General features: G+C 36.4%; 1 protein-coding gene across 1 annotated transcript in view; it reads right to left on the bottom strand.

The window, feature by feature from the left end:
- Nucleotides 1-16,396, bottom strand: part of Gyc32E (Guanylyl cyclase at 32E) — a 309,145-nt gene that overhangs the window by 96,862 nt on the left and 195,887 nt on the right. The window contains exons 7-8 of the mRNA XM_073966075.1: nucleotides 7,770-7,919; nucleotides 7,486-7,594 (exon numbers count right to left, since the gene is read on the bottom strand). Of these exons, the coding sequence (XP_073822176.1) occupies nucleotides 7,486-7,594; nucleotides 7,770-7,919 (259 nt within the window). The remainder of the gene's footprint in view (nucleotides 1-7,485; nucleotides 7,595-7,769; nucleotides 7,920-16,396) is intronic.

Genomic DNA, 16,396 nt, shown 5'->3' on the forward strand with positions numbered 1-16,396 from the left:
TAGAGCGCTGATTTTTAAATGAGGAATCCTTAATGATATATGGAACGGGTATACGAAAAATTAGATGTGTATGTCATCTGGGGGCTGAGCTATGAATGCCTAAATTATTACGAATATAGACGAACGAACAAAAATAAGTTACAAAAACTGGGGGTTAATGGCGCTTAACCTCAAAAAAAAAAAACGCTGCACTATGTCGCGAGTTCAAATAAACGGTGGCAAAATATAAAAGGAGTTGGCGTTGGCAGATGAATTTTGGTATAAATACTTATAGTTCACTGACAATGCCGATAGCAAAAAATTGGGAAGGCCGGTCCACGTTTTGGGATAGTCCCCATGCAGCGGTACTTCTTAATGTTTCGGTATTTTGAATATTTTAGCTAAACTTATCAACCAAATTGGTTGAATTTTGAGATGCGGGGTTTTCACTTTACAAAAAACTTTTCCGATAAAAATTATGGACATAGGTCCACGTTTTGATATAGACCTCATATAACGGTACCTCCCGATTTTCGGAATTTTGAAGATTTTACATGTGTGTCACGCACAAATACGCCGAAATTTTGCATTGAGGGTTCCCAATGGACCAAAAGACTTTTCCACTTACCACGTTTTGATATAGCTCCAATAGAACGGTATCGCCCGATTTTCGGTATTCTCAAGGTTTTAGCCACATTAAACAACAAATGTAGCAGATATTTGGTATTTAGTCTTCACCAGGTCTTGCGAAATATTTTTACAGAGAATTGTTGGTATTGGTTCACATTTTGCTATAACCCCCGTGGAACGGTACCGCCCAATTTTCGAGTTTTTAAGGTTTTAGCCACATTATCCACCCAAAATTACAGAAATTTGGTGTTCAGTCTTCATATATTTTTGTGAGTTTATTGAATACATCAAAATTTTGTCTTCAAAAAAGATAATTTTCCTTAAAATTTTTTTGACCGATTAATGGTCAATAAACGACACATTTTTTGATAAAAATCGTAATGTTGAGATAATACTTTTTGAGATAATGGCCCTGGAGCTCCAAAAAATTTGCCGGCACTAACTAAACATAACACTCGCGTACATACTTGGATTACTTCCAAATATGGAACGTACATCGTACCACTGCTTAGGGTATCTTGAAATAATGGTTTTAGACCCCAAGTATGTTTGGACGAAATGTGTTTCAGACAATTTGGAGTCGATTTAGCAATGCCCGTCCGTCTGTCTGTCTGTCGGTCTGGTGCGCACGATAACTCTCGAACGGATGAAACGATTCGCTTCAAATTTTGGCTTTCGTAATATTTTGTCCAAACTAAGTGTAAGTTCGAAGATGAGCTATATCGGTCCACTCCTTCCGGTACCTCCCCCACAAAAGTTAAAATATGTTCGGAAAATTTGTGCACACGATAACTCTTGAAGGGAGTAACCGATTTGATCCATACCTTCCCATCGTGAAATGTGTATCAGACTTAGATAAGGTTTCAATATGGACTCAATCGGTCCACTCCTTCGGGTACCTTCCACACAAAATTTCGGAAAAGTTCAGTTTAGGGCCTGCACTCGAATCGCTTTGATTTTTGTTGTAGCAACTTGTATTCACTGCCCCCATACGACGGTACATGTTTCATCAGGGGCAAGTCCATACTTCCTGAGAAAATAGCCTGAAAGGTGCAAAAAATCCCTATGACACCGTGTGTAGTGGTTGGAGTCGGATCTGCCAATTCGGTCCAAAATGTGGACTTCGTAATATTTTGTGCAACCTTAGTTTAAGTTCGAAGATAAGCCATATAGGTCCACTCCTTCAGGTACCTCCCCCACAAAAGTTCAAAAATGTTCGGAAAAATTCTGCGCACGATAACTCTTGATGGTAGACACCGATTTGGTCCATACTTTACTCATCCTAATATACATATCTACCAGGTATAGGTCAGGTTCGAATATGGACTATATTTGTCCCCTCCTTCGGGTACCTCCCGAAAGTTGTAATATTTCTTCGAATATTAAATGAAATTCGAAGGTGGTGCTTATAGGTCCACACCTTCCGGTACCTCCCCCACAAAAGTTCGAAAATATTCGCTAAAATGGTACGCGCGATATCTCATAGACGTATCAATCGATTTAGTCCAAACTCGATTTAGTCGAAAATAAGTTTGTATTCAAATTTGGGTCCTATCTGTCCACACAAATGTTCAACATTTTTGTGTGGTTAAGGGTCTGTTCAAGGATCCTTCCTGGTTATAGGCTAGTATGGTAAAAAAAGCCCTATCTGTCGATATTCCCGCAAATTTTTGCGCTTTAATCCTATCCATATTTTTGTCGGTTCATACGCCCAACATTTTGAAAACCCCCTTAAGTACATACGTTATTTTTGGGGAAAAAGGTATTTCAATTCAAAGAGGCTGAGGGTATACCTCTGTCGGCTACGCCGACTGATACTTTTTTACTTGTTTTTTTTTCTTAATTTCAAAGTTTGTTTTTACTTTTCGAGAAGAATTTAAAATATAAGCCAAATTGTACATTTCGACTGCGGCGCTTTTCAATTTTTTAGAAAAACGTAGTATTTAGTAAAACTGTGAAAATATTTTTGTAAAAAAACGCGCGATTTCTTTCAAAAATATTTTCGAAAATATAGGCGAAAATATTCTTGTAAAAAATCGCGAAATTTTTTTCAAAAATATTTTCGCCTGCGCGCTTTTCACTTGTATACAATTATTTGCAATTTTTTAGAAAAACTTTGTGTTTTCTAAAATTGTGAAAATATTTTTGGAAAAAATCCCGCGAATTTTCAAAAATATTTTCGCCTGCGGTGCTTTTTAGTTTTCAAAAATATTTACATATTTTTACAAAAACATTGTATTTTCTTAAAATGTTCAATATACATTTTTCCTTTGCCAATCTCCAAATCAGTTCAAACATAATTAGAAAAAAACGGAGAGTAGAAGTGGTTTCAATATATTAAAATTATACAAAAGTATAGCCATCAATTAGTTACCTATTACAAACTGTTGTATGAATATTTTCAAAACTCCTTTTTGTAAATACACCTCAAATTTAAGTTAATAAATATATTACGGCATAAATTGATAGTTTGGGGCCTAATTGTATTTTCGTTGTTTGGGGTGATATTGCATTTGCCAAATGCACCCCAATTTCAAAAATGCATTTTGGCCCCAATGAAATTTGGTGCATAAATATAATATTTTTCTCGGGCCAAATTTCCTAGTTTGGGGTCTTTTTGTATAGGGGCCTTTTCAAATTGAAAAAATGCCGCAAAAATTGGGGTCCATTTTCATTTCCGTTTGGGATGTTATTTCGTGGGGCCTTATTTCTGTACGCCGATTCCACAAAACAACTGGTTCAACTAAATACTGTTAGATTACGGGCATGAGAACGTCAAATGTCTGTTCGATCAACAACTGTAGCTAAACTTTCAAAACACATAAAATTGAAAAGTTCTATTATATGGGGGTTATACCAAAACATTTACCTTTGTTTACAATTTTTGGTGAAGTAGTTTTCTGGGGACCTTATATACCCAAATACAACTACTTCGATTAAAAATTGTCACAAACATTTTCAAAATACCGAAAATCGGAATGTACCGTTCTATTTCTCTATTTTGGTGGAGAAGTTTTGTGAGCACTTCGAACCTCAATCGTCAAATTACAAATAGTTCGGTCAACAAATGTAGCTCAAAACCCAACAAAATAATCAAAATCGGAAAATTTACCCTTGTTGACAAACTTCGGTAGAGAAGTTTCATGACTGTAGCGAACATCAGATATCAGAGTACGTAATAATATATAAATATAATTGTTCCACAAACATCCCAGGCGGGACAGGGGAGACTTCTCTCATATCAATGAGTGCACCCCGATTCATATTAGCTCAATGATATGGGACCTACTGTTTATCGCCGAGTCCGAACGGCGTGTCTAAGACACCACTTGTAGAGAAGTTGTACAAGGCTGAAATACTCAGAAAATGTCGCCAACATTACTGAGGGTTATTTTGCCACAGTTGAAAAGTGTTTGGTGTTGACTGGCCGGGAATCGAACCCACGACCTTCAGCGTGCAAGGCGGGTGTGCATACCATTGTACCACGGTGGCTACCATCAGAGTACGTAGTTGAGTCAAAAATATAGCCAAAACCCATCAAAATAGCTAAAATCGAGAGGTACCGTTATATAGGGGCTATACAAAAACATGAACCTAAGTTGACAATTTTAGTGGAAAAGTTTTTTGAACATTGGGAACCTCGAATGTCAAAATGTATGGAAAAACCTTAAAATCGACAATTTTTGATGGATCTAATGTAAAAATTAACGCTTGTTCAGTCAAAAATGTAGATAAAAAATCTCAAAATACCTTAAATCCGGAGGTATCTTTATATGGGGGCTATACCAAAACATGGACCCACGTTCACATTTTTAGGAGAAGTTGTGAGACCGCCGACAATTTCAAATGTGAATTTAGCGGCGGTTTCGTAAAAAATTTACAAATATCCTAAAAACTACCTAAATCGGGCGATTCCGTAATATGAGGGCTATACTAGAACACAGACCTAGTCGTGACCAATACATTTTTGATCACTTCGAACCTAAAATGCCAAGTTATAGCTGATTCGGTCTGAAATGGGGGCTATATTAAAACGTGGATCCATATAGCCGATCTGCAAACCTGATTTGCCTGCAAACAAAAGACGCTAGAGTGATTACCACAGACTGATTGTGGAACCGAAGGACGGACGGACGTGCATTGATGGTCTTAGAATTTTACCCTGATCAAGAATATATGGATATACTTTATAGGGTTGCAAATGATTGTCTCAATGTCTTTCAAATAGAAAAAACAAAGTTAATATGTGTACTGGACACGGTGTGCCTTAACAAATTTAAATGGATGGTGCTTACACCTCGGAAGTTTTTGCTGATTCTGAAACTACAATGCTCAAAGATGAGAAATATCAAGAAACAAAAAAAATCGCCGGAGGGATTTTCAAATAAATCGCGATAAAAGTTCACATTTTTAGGGGTTCTTTAGGTTTTCACGATTTAGCTTGGAAACCGCGAGTTCTAGAGAAAATGAGAGAAAATGTTGTAGCAGAGAAAATTCTCCACAAGATTAGCCTTTATGATATTTTCGTGACAATGCACTGACTGTATCGTCCCCTTATAAAACAATATTATGCACAGTACCCCTTAACTAACTTTTAATGGAAACCGCTTACATATGGGATGTTTTTGCGGGTTCTGAAACAGCAATGTTCATAGATAAGAAAAATAAAAAAAATTGAAAAAATCGCCGGAGGGATTTTAAATAAATCGCGATCAAAATTCACAATTTTAGGGATTTTTTAGGTTTTCACGATTTTGCTTGGAAACCGCAAGTCGTATCGAAATGAGTCTGAAGAAAATGTTGTAGCTGTGAAAATTCTCTATAAGACTGACCTTTAGGTTTTTTCGTAGGTTTTACCATTTTTGAGATATAGAGGTTCAGTTCAAATTTTTAGGTTTTTATCTTAAGTCTTCAAAATTTTGCTTGGAAAACCGCAAGTCATATCAAAATGGGACTAAAGAAAATAGTGAAGCTGTAAAAATTCTCTACAAGATTGGATGATTTATTTTTTTCTAGTTGTACCATTTCCAAGATATATAAGTTTAATTTGGGAAATTGCAGTAATGACATTGTTTTATAAGGAGGCGATACAGTCAGTGCATTGTCTCAATTTGAAATTCTATATCTCAAAAACGGTAAAACCTACGAAAATATCACAAAGGCCAATCTTGTGGAGAATTTTCTCTGCTACAACATTTTCTTTAGATCCATTTACATAGAACTCGCAATTTCCAAGCTAAATCGTGAAAACCTAAAGAACCCCTAAAAATGTGAACTTAAATCGCGATTTATTTGAAAATCCCTCCGGCGATTTTTTTTGTTTCTTGATATTTCTCATCTTTGTGCATTGTAGTTTCAGAATCAGCAAAATCTTCCGAGGTGTAAGCACCTTCCATTTAAATTTGTTAAGGCACACCGTGTGGAGCGACCCAAAAAAATATTTTTTTTTTTTTTTTGGATTTTCTACCCCCTAAGTTTTTTCATGTGATCAAAAACCTTATATATGACATTTTATTTCGATTGGTTAACGTTAACCCGTGCCAACCTAGCGATCTTTGTTTCCATAGTACATACATGGCACAATTATGGTCCGATCGATGAAGAAACTTTACCAGTTCATTATTGTAGCTAAAAGGCCCAAATACCCAAAATCGGTCAAATATGCGTATTGGAGCTATATCAAAAATTTTGTGTAGGATGTATCCGAAGCAGTGCACCGCTTTAGTCCATATTTGAAAGAAATATTATCTATCGTGCCTCTCAGGCGCTTTACGATGTGCAAAGGTTCGACCAAATCGGATACCCAACTCGTAAGTTTTCGAGTTCATCAGTCATTTAAGTTGGTGCCGGCAGGGTTATTTAGAACTTTTGAGACATTATCTCAGGAACTATGGATTTGCCCCCGAAAAAATTTGTACCGTCGTAAAAGCGGCTGAGAGCACAACTCACTGCAAACAAATTCATGACCATCCGAGAAGAGTTCCCAAGCAACACTTGTGCCAAAAAATTGAAATTTTGTGTGGCAGGTATCCGTAGGTGCTGACCGATCCATATGACTTATTACTATTTGCAAAGTTTGCACCAAGTCGGGTTCCACTTTCGAGAGCTTTGAAGTGCACGATTTTATCGGAAATTTTTGAACTTTTGCGAAGAACGTAGCCGTAGGAGTGGACCGCTATGGCCCATCTTCGAACTTGATCTAAGTTTGGCCAAATATTACGAGAACCAATCCGTTCGAGAGTTATCGTCCGCTCCTGTCTGAAAAACATTATTTCGATGAGGCACATTTTCATCGTCATTAGCCTAACCCCCATTTACACATGCTTTTGCCAGTTCGAAAAATACCCGTACAGTCATATGTGTCGTTAGAAAAAAAGTTTCTCCTATAATTCGTATACACAAAATGCCTGCATGTGTAGTGTGCTAGAACACATTGTAGATAAGCATTGTTATAAATACATGAACCACAATATAAAAAAATTCCACTCATCCTATTTTTTATAATGTTGAAAGATAAAAGAAAATGGGTGGGAGTCTACGTAGTTCTTATTTCATTATTGGGCTTTTGTTTTGGAGTTGAAGACGTAGGAGTTGCGGTATTAATTAATGGAATGGAATTTTGACTCTTTTTTAGCAATGCTTCCTCCGCAGCGGTGGTTGTTAACATTGAAAAGTTTTGTTATTCAATTTCTCGTGATAACGTTTTTTAAGGATATGTCATTAACCCCATAACCAAAACTCACCTCATATTTAACTTTAGTTTTGTATATCTTGATGACATTCTCAGTTCTAAACAAGATAATATACAAATACTGTTTACATGTACATTGACTCTATGTATAAACAAAAAATATCTCTGGTCAAAAGCACACTTACCGTATATCTGGATTCTGTGGATATGACATGCTAATTTTTATCACCGAACGAAATGAATTTTTGTCCAATGATTTGCTTTTTTCTTTTTTGATGTAAGGATCCAGATAGTCTGTAATAAAGAAAAGAAGTGAAACGGAAAAGGGAAATTTTGTTTACTTTCAATGCCAGTTGAGCAAAGAAGGACCCACACACCCACAAACAAATAATACCATCAATCATTCAATCAATTCTCGATTGTACACACACACACACAATCATAGATAAATAAACCATTGGTTACTTACTTCTTTCCATGATGTTGACACGCCGTTTCGAATCATAGATTTCATCGTCAACTGATATAATGATATAGTCGCCATCCTCCAGAAGCTTGCGATTCTGCATACAGCGCACAAAATCCACCATAGCTATGTGCTCGCCAATGAAAACATAAACTGGAAACAAAGCAGAAACGATGAACATTAAAATGAAAATGAAATTTAAATCCTTTTTTCCCAGATTGACATATAACGGCAAACAAAGGTAAGGAAGTCACAGTCAAATGAAGAAAAATGACATTACACGTGAGCAGACAGGCAGGGAAAAGCGAATTCTTCGGGTTTTTTCAAGGATATAAATTTACAATCTTTGAAATTGTGGGTTATAGTCCGGCGAGTTGGAAAAAATATATAATTTGCAGGCAATAAAGTTTGTGTATACAAACAATTTCTGGACCATTGTTATGAAAGCTATAAGATATCAAGTTTTTTTTTGCAAATGGAAGAGGACTTCCGAATAGATTCCACTTGAAAGAAAAAAAGTTCTTTTGTATCAATCTCATTTCTGATCATCCTTAGATCGAATGCAAAGATGAGGACATTAATATTTTTGTTTCCTATAGGGCCTCCGAAGACTAATGTAGAGACTTTTCAACATCAGTGAGTGCCACCCGACTCTTTTTTATCTCCATTTTTATACCCTTCACCATATTATTCTGAACTAAAATGGAATACATAATTAGTTTTCTTTCCTGGCTACATTTTTAGGCGGATAACCTTAATGTCTCTATTAGTAAATAAATCTCAGCATTTTTTACACAAAATAACAAGAAAAAATGGGAAAAGTCTTTTGCACTCGTTTGAGAAATAGTAATAAAATTAGAATTAAAATAAATATACAAATTTATGCATTCAAAATTTACTGTTTGTAGTCTTTAAAAATAATTTGAAAAAATTCGAATAATATTAATAGCCTTTTTAATAGAATACATTTGGCGTTGTTTACCAAAGGAAAGATTCTCGCATAGAGGCTAAGCAAAAACTCACCAAATGCTCTCTCATTTATTTTGAGAGGGAACTATTAAGGTAGATGTATTAGCAATCTATTACAACAATGTCAGAAAGTTTTTGTAAACATAAATAATTTTCTTTTTCTCTTAGCACTACTTCATTCCGAAATTATTATTAAATGTATTGTTTAACATAACATAACAAATATTCACAGTTTCTCATAGATAATTTCGTTTTTTAGTTTTTGTTTTAAAATAAATAAATTTTTGGCGTATGAAGATCATAATAGGTCTGCACGATAACCCACAAAATTGTCGAAATTCGTACAAATTTTTACTGAATGCTGTTCGATAACAAAATTATTCAGCAAAAGAGAGGGAGTTCTGACTTTTAATCACCTTTTCAATGTAAACAACTCGAAATGTTAACTTTTTTGACCAAGAAAATTTCACAATTGCACATTTTTTAGATTCTAAAGCATTGAGGATAGGATTAAACCATTAAATAAGTAAACTGCAATTTTTGTTCCGTTTGGTTTAAAATTTCAAAAAGAAACAAAAACAAGTAAAAAGCGTTAAGTTCGGCCGGGCCGAACTTTTCATACCCTCCACCATAAAATATTCTGAACTAAAATTGAATAACTTAAAATGTCAGATAATGTACATTAAAAGCTTCATTCGGGATGCCCTTTTTTGTGGTGCCTATATCTAACTAAATATGTCGACAATTTTTGGTGGGCTAGAAATTGGGAGGTACCGTTATATAGGTCATTAACAGCATGTCATTAACAGCTAGTTCGGAAGTACCCCTATATGTGAGCTATACAAAAATATGAACTTATATGAACAATTTTTGTTGCAGAATTCTTGTTGGCTCTTAAATTTCAAATTACAGAAAGTTCGTCCAAAAACTAAAGCCGAGGTACGGAAAATCGGGAGGTTTGTTTTGGGGCTATACCAAAACAATGGCCTACGTTCTGTTAAACATTTTTAGTAAAATCCTCAAAGTACCGAGAATAAGGAGGTATCGTTATCTTGGTTCTATGTTGAAAATTGTTGATGCAGATGTGTGGTGACCACTACAACCTTCAAATGTCAAGTTACAGTTAGTTCGGTTCAAACTTGTAGCAAAAATTGCGAAATTACTGAAAATTGGGAGGGACCGTTATATGGGAACTATATCCAAACATGGACCTATGTTGACAATTTTTGATGGAGAGGTGTTTTGACCACCAAGAACTTCAAATGTCAAATTACTGCTAGTTCGGTTTAAAAATGTAGCTAAAACCAACAAAATACCGAAAATCGGGAGGTACCGTTATATGGGGGCTACACATAAACACGGACCTATGTTGACAGTTTTTAGTGGAGTAGTGTTGTGACCCCTAAGAACCTTAACTGTCAAATTACAGATAGTTCGGTTAAAAATTGTAGCTAAAACCTTCTAAGTATCGAAAATCTGGTGGTACCGTTATATGGGGCTATACCCAAACATGGACCTATTTTGACAGTTTTTAGTGGAGTAGTGTTTTAACCCCTAAGACCCTTAACTGTCAAATTACAGCTAGCTCGGTTTAAAAATGTAGCTAAAACCAAAAAATGCCGAAAATCGGGAGGTATAGTTATCTTGGGGCTATGTTGAAAATTGTTGATGCAGATGTGTGGTGACCACTACAACCTTCAAATGTCAAGCTACAGTTGTTAGTTCGGTTCAAAATTGTAGCAAAAATTGCGAAATTACTAAAAATTGGGAGGTACCGTTATATGGGAACTATATCCAAACATGGACCTATGTTGACAATTTTTGATGGAGAGGTGTTTTGACCACCAAGAACTTCAAATGTCAAATTACTGCTAGTTCGGTTTAATATTGTAGTTAAAATCATCAAATTACTGAAAATCGGGAGGTACCGTTATATGGGGGCTTTATCCATACATGGACCTTTCATGACAATTGTTGGTGGAGAGGTGTGGTGACCACTAGGTTCAAATGTTAAAGTTACAGCTAATTCGGTTAAAACTTGTAGGTAAAATTCTCAAAATACCGAAAATCGGGTGGTACCGTTATATGGGGCTATACCAAAACATGGACCTATGTTCATAATTTTTTCGAATATAAGTTTATTGGTCACTAAGAACTCTCAATATCAAATTATAGCTAATTCGGTCTACAAATGTGACTTAAAACGTACCGTTATATGGAGGCTATACCAAAACGTGGACCTATGTCCACAAGTTTTGTTATATAAGTTTATTGACACTTAGGAACCCTAAATGTCAAATTATAGCTGAATCGGTCTGAAAATGTAGCTAAAAACGTCAAAATACCTAAAATCGGGGGGTACCGTTATATAGGGGCTATACCAAAACGTGGACCTATGTCCACTAGTTTTGCTATATAAGTTTACTGACACTTAAGAACCCTAAATGCCAATTTATAGCTAAATCGGTCTGAAATTGTAGGTAAAAACGTCAAAATACCGTAAATCGGGGGGTACCGTTGTATGGGGGCTATACCAAAACGTGGACTTATGTCCACAAGTTTTGTTACATAAGTTTATTGACACTTAGGAACCCTAAATGTCAAATTATAGCTTAATCGGTCTGAAAATGTAGCTAAAAACGTCAAAATACCGTAAATCGGGGGGTACCGTTATATGGGGGCTATACCAAAACGTGGACTTATGTCCACATGTTTTGTTATATAAGTTTATTGACACTTAAGAACCCTAAATGTCAAATTATAGCTGAATCGGTCTGAAAATGTAGCTAAAAACGTCAAAATACCGTAAATCGGGGGTACCGTTATATGGGGGCTATACCAAAACGTGGAACTATGTCCACAAGTTTTGTTATATAAGTTTATTGACACTTAGGAACCCTAAATGTCAAATTATAGCTGAATCGGTCTGAAAATGTAGCTAAAAACGTTAAAATACCGTAAATCGTTGTATGGGGGCTATACCAAAACGTGGACTTATGTCCACAAGTTTTGTTACATAAGTTTATTGACACTTAGGAACCCTAAATGTCAAATTATAGCTTAATCGGTCTGAAAATGTAGCTAAAAACGTCAAAATACCGTAAATCGGGGGGTACCGTTATATAGGGGCTATACCAAAACGTGGACCTATGTCCACTAGTTTTGCTATATAAGTTTACTGACACTTAAGAACCCTAAATGCCAATTTATAGCTAAATCGGTCTGAAATTGTAGGTAAAAACGTCAAAATACCGTAAATCGGGGGTACCGTTGTATGGGGGCTATACCAAAACGTGGACTTATGTCCACAAGTTTTGTTACATAAGTTTATTGACACTTAGGAACCCTAAATGTCAAATTATAGCTTAATCGGTCTGAAAATGTAGCTAAAAACGTCAAAATACCGTAAATCGGGGGGTACCGTTATATGGGGGCTATACCAAAACGTGGACTTATGTCCACATGTTTTGTTATATAAGTTTATTGACACTTAAGAACCCTAAATGTCAAATTATAGCTGAATCGGTCTGAAAATGTAGCTAAAAACGTCAAAATACCGTAAATCGGGGGTACCGTTATATGGGGGCTATACCAAAACGTGGAACTATGTCCACAAGTTTTGTTATATAAGTTTATTGACACTTAGGAACCCTAAATGTCAAATTATAGCTGAATCGGTCTGAAAATGTAGCTAAAAACGTTAAAATACCGTAAATCGGGGGTACCGTTATATGGGGGCTACACCAAAACGTGGAACTATGTCCACAAGTTTTGTTATATAAGTTTATTGACACTTAGGAACCCTAAATGTCAAATTATAGCTGAATCGGTCTAAAAATGTAGCTAAAACCGTCAAAATACCGTAAATCGGGGGGTACCGTTGTATGGGGGCTATACCAAAACGTGGACCGATATAGCCCATCATCGAACTTGACTGCCTGCAAACAAAAGACGCACTTTCCCAAAATTTCAGCGTCCTATCTCCATTTTTGTGGATGCTAGAGTGATTACCACAGACGGACGGACGGACGTGCACAGATCGACTCAGAATTTTACCCTGATCAAGAATATATATACTTTATAGGGTCGCAAATGAGTATTTCAATGCGTTAGAAACGGAAAAACAAACTTAATATACCCTCCATACTATGGTGGAGGGTATAACAAATGTCATACATTTCCGGAAACAGCTGACTTTATTGCAAGTTTTTCCAAAATGTTGTTCGATAACTTTCAGCAATTTTTCTTGCTTGAGAGAGTATAATTCACTGAGAGAGGCTGCTGGAACTGACTGAGTAATTATTGCTGGGAAAGTTATCGTACACATCTAATGTTGCTTAAAGAACACAGCGGTTTCCATAGTTGGATTACCGGTTACTATCGAAGAAATCGATAACATTGTTAGAGCGTTTTCGATCGAGACTTGTCATGCCGTTTTTTTATCGTGTCGAAAAATTAATCAAAAATATTATTGCGGTACACACTTCGGGATCGATGTGTGTTAGCGGAAGATCAATTATTGATTATTTATGTCAATAGCTCTTCAAAAAGGTATGGATTTAACCTTCTTGAAATTTCCAAATTTTCTATAAAGTGTCCCTTTTTATATCCTCCACCATAGGATGGAGTATATTAAGTTTGTCACTACGTTTGTAACTACTCGAAATAATCATTGTAGACCCCACAGACTATATATATTCTTGATCAGCGTGCAATTCTACATCGATATAGCCATGTCCGTCCGTCTGTCCGTCTGTGGAAATCACTCTAGCGTCCGAACGGATTGACGTAGGTGGCTGAAATTTTGGGAAAATCTATTATTTGTACGTATTACTTTTGGTACTGAAAGCGGGCTATGTAGGTCCACGCTTTCGTATAGCCCCCATACAAAATGACGCGTGAAGCGTCGTCGTTTTAAGTAATGTTTAAGATATTTGTCCCATTTTACCACCGAATTGGTTGCCCATTTTACCACCGAATTGGTTGTAACTTTGTATTTTGTGTCTCCAAAAAACATTCCTACCAAAGTTGGTTTATATAGGTGCACGTTTTGGTATAGCCCCCATATAACGCCCCATATAAAGTACGCGTCATTTTAATATATTTTGAATGTATTAGTCCCATTTGACAACAGAATCGGATGTAACTTTGTATTTTGTGTTTCCAGAGGCTAAGAAATATTTCTACCATAAAATGTTTATATAGGTCCACGTTTTGATATAGCCCCCATAGGACGTCTATAAATATTTCCTTCAACTCGTCTATAAAGACTCTCTTCAGTTAATTTATAAAAATTCCCTTCAATTCGTTTAAAAAGACTCCATTCAGCTCGTCTATAGAGACTCCGTTAAGCTCGTTTATAGAGACTCCCTTCAGTTCTTTTATAAAACCTCTCTTCAGCTTGTCTATAAAGACTCCCTTCCGCTCGTCTATAAATAATCCCTTATGCTCGTCTACCAAGACTCCCTTCTGTTCGTGTCTATAAAGACTCCCCTTATCTCTTCTCTTAAGACCCCTCCGTTTAACTCATATATATAGACGCCCTTCAGTTCGTTTATAGAGACTCCCTCAGTTCGTCTCTAGAAACGACCTTCAAATCGCCTTTAAAAACTACGTTCAGTTCGTATATGTAAACTCCCTTTAGCTCGTCTATAAATATTCCCTTTTGCTCGGCTGCAAAGCTCGTCTATTAAGACTCCGTTCCGTTCGTATATAGTCTTCCTATCCTGCTCGGTAATCTACATTATTTTGTAAAGTTTTGTTACAAGTAAATGTTACTGTCACCAACATGTTAAAGTTAACTTTAAATATTTGCATTATGATTTTGTTGTTGTTTCACGACAGTTAGTTTAGGTCATGACAATGTAAATGTAAAGGAAGATTTACATTAAATCGTTGTTTTCTTCAACAGTGAAAGTAAATATTAAAAAGGGAATCAGGGCAAGAACAATTTTATAAAGAGAAGTGGAGAAGTCGGATGGGACAACATTATTCTTTCCTTAATAAATGCCGTAAAGACAAAATGTCACTGAGTACGCATTTGTCTATACTAGCAAAGTGCCCGCTACTTCGTATGTGGGAAGCGAATAAAAAACAAATAAACAATATTTAATATGGAAATGGTGAACACTGAAAATTTTGTTGAACTAAGAGGCATGCCTAATACAACCGTATACCCAAAGCGGACAGACGGATAGGGCTACATGGACTCAGAATTTTATACTGATCAAGAGCATATAAATACTTGTTATGGTCGCAAATGATTATCATAATTCGTTACAAATGGAAACAAACTTCATGGAGGGTACCATACTGTGGTGAGGGTATAAAAAACTGGTACCAGGTTTAAGAACATTCGATTGAATTAAGCTTATTTTCAACCATATACGGAAATATTTATTGCGATACACACTTCGCGATCTATCAACCAGTGTGTTAGCGGATGATCAATTATTGATTCGGAATATATGCATGTCACAATAGCTCTTAAAAAGGTTCAATCCATCTCGTCCAAATTTTCTATAAAGCTTCCCTTTCATAAAGACTCCCTACAACTCTTCTATAAAGACTCACTGCAGCTCGTCTATAAAGACTCACTACAGCTCGTCTATAAAGACTCACTACAGCTCGTCTATAAAGACGAACTACAGCTCGTCTGTAAAGACTCACTACAGCTCGTCTATAAAGACTCACTACAGCTCGTCTATAAAGACTCACTACAGCTCGTCTATAAAGACTCACTACAGCTCGTCTATAAAGACTCACTACAGCTCGTCTGTAAAGACTCACTACAGCTCGTCTATAAAGACTCACTACAGCTCGTCTATAAAGACTCACTACAGCTCGTCTATAAAGACTCACTACAGCTCGTCTATAAAGACTCACAACAGCTCGTCTATAAAGACTCACTACAGCTCGTCTATAAAGACTCACTACAGCTCGTCTATAAAGACTCACTACAGTTCGTCTATAAAGACTCACTAAAGCTCGTCTATAAAGACTCCCTTCAGCTCGTCTATAAAGACTCACTACTGCCTTCAGCTCGTCTATAAAGACTCACTACAGCTCGTCTATAAAGACTCACTACAGCTCGTCAATAAAGACCCACTACAGCTCGTCAATAAAGACTCACTACAGCTCGTCTATAAAGACTCACTACAGCTCGCCTATAAAGACTCACTACAGCTCGTCTACAAAATCTCACTACAGCTCGTCTATAAAGACTCACTACAGCACGTCTATAAAGACTCACTACAGCTCGTCTATAAAGACTCACTACAGCTCGCCTATAAAGACTCACTACAGCTCGTCTATAAAGACTCACTACAGCTCGTCAATAAAGACTCACTACAGCTCGTCTATAAAGACTCACTACAGCTCGTCAATAAAGACTCACTACAGCTCGTCTATAAAGACTCACTACAGCTCGTCAATAAAGACTCACTACAGCTCGTCTATAAAGACTCACTACAGCTCGTCTATAAAGACTCACTACAGCTCGTCAATAAAGACTCACTACAGCTCGTCTATAAAGACTCACTACAGCTCGTCAATAAAGACTCACTACAGCTCGTCAATAAAGACTCACTACAGCTCGTCTATAAAGACTCACTACAGCTCGCCTATAAAGACTCACTACAGCTCGTCTATAAAATCTCACT

This window comes from Musca autumnalis, unplaced genomic scaffold (genome assembly GCF_047663935.1).
Source record: "Musca autumnalis isolate F117 unplaced genomic scaffold, ASM4766393v1 scaffold_2, whole genome shotgun sequence".
Taxonomy (NCBI): domain Eukaryota; kingdom Metazoa; phylum Arthropoda; class Insecta; order Diptera; family Muscidae; genus Musca; species Musca autumnalis.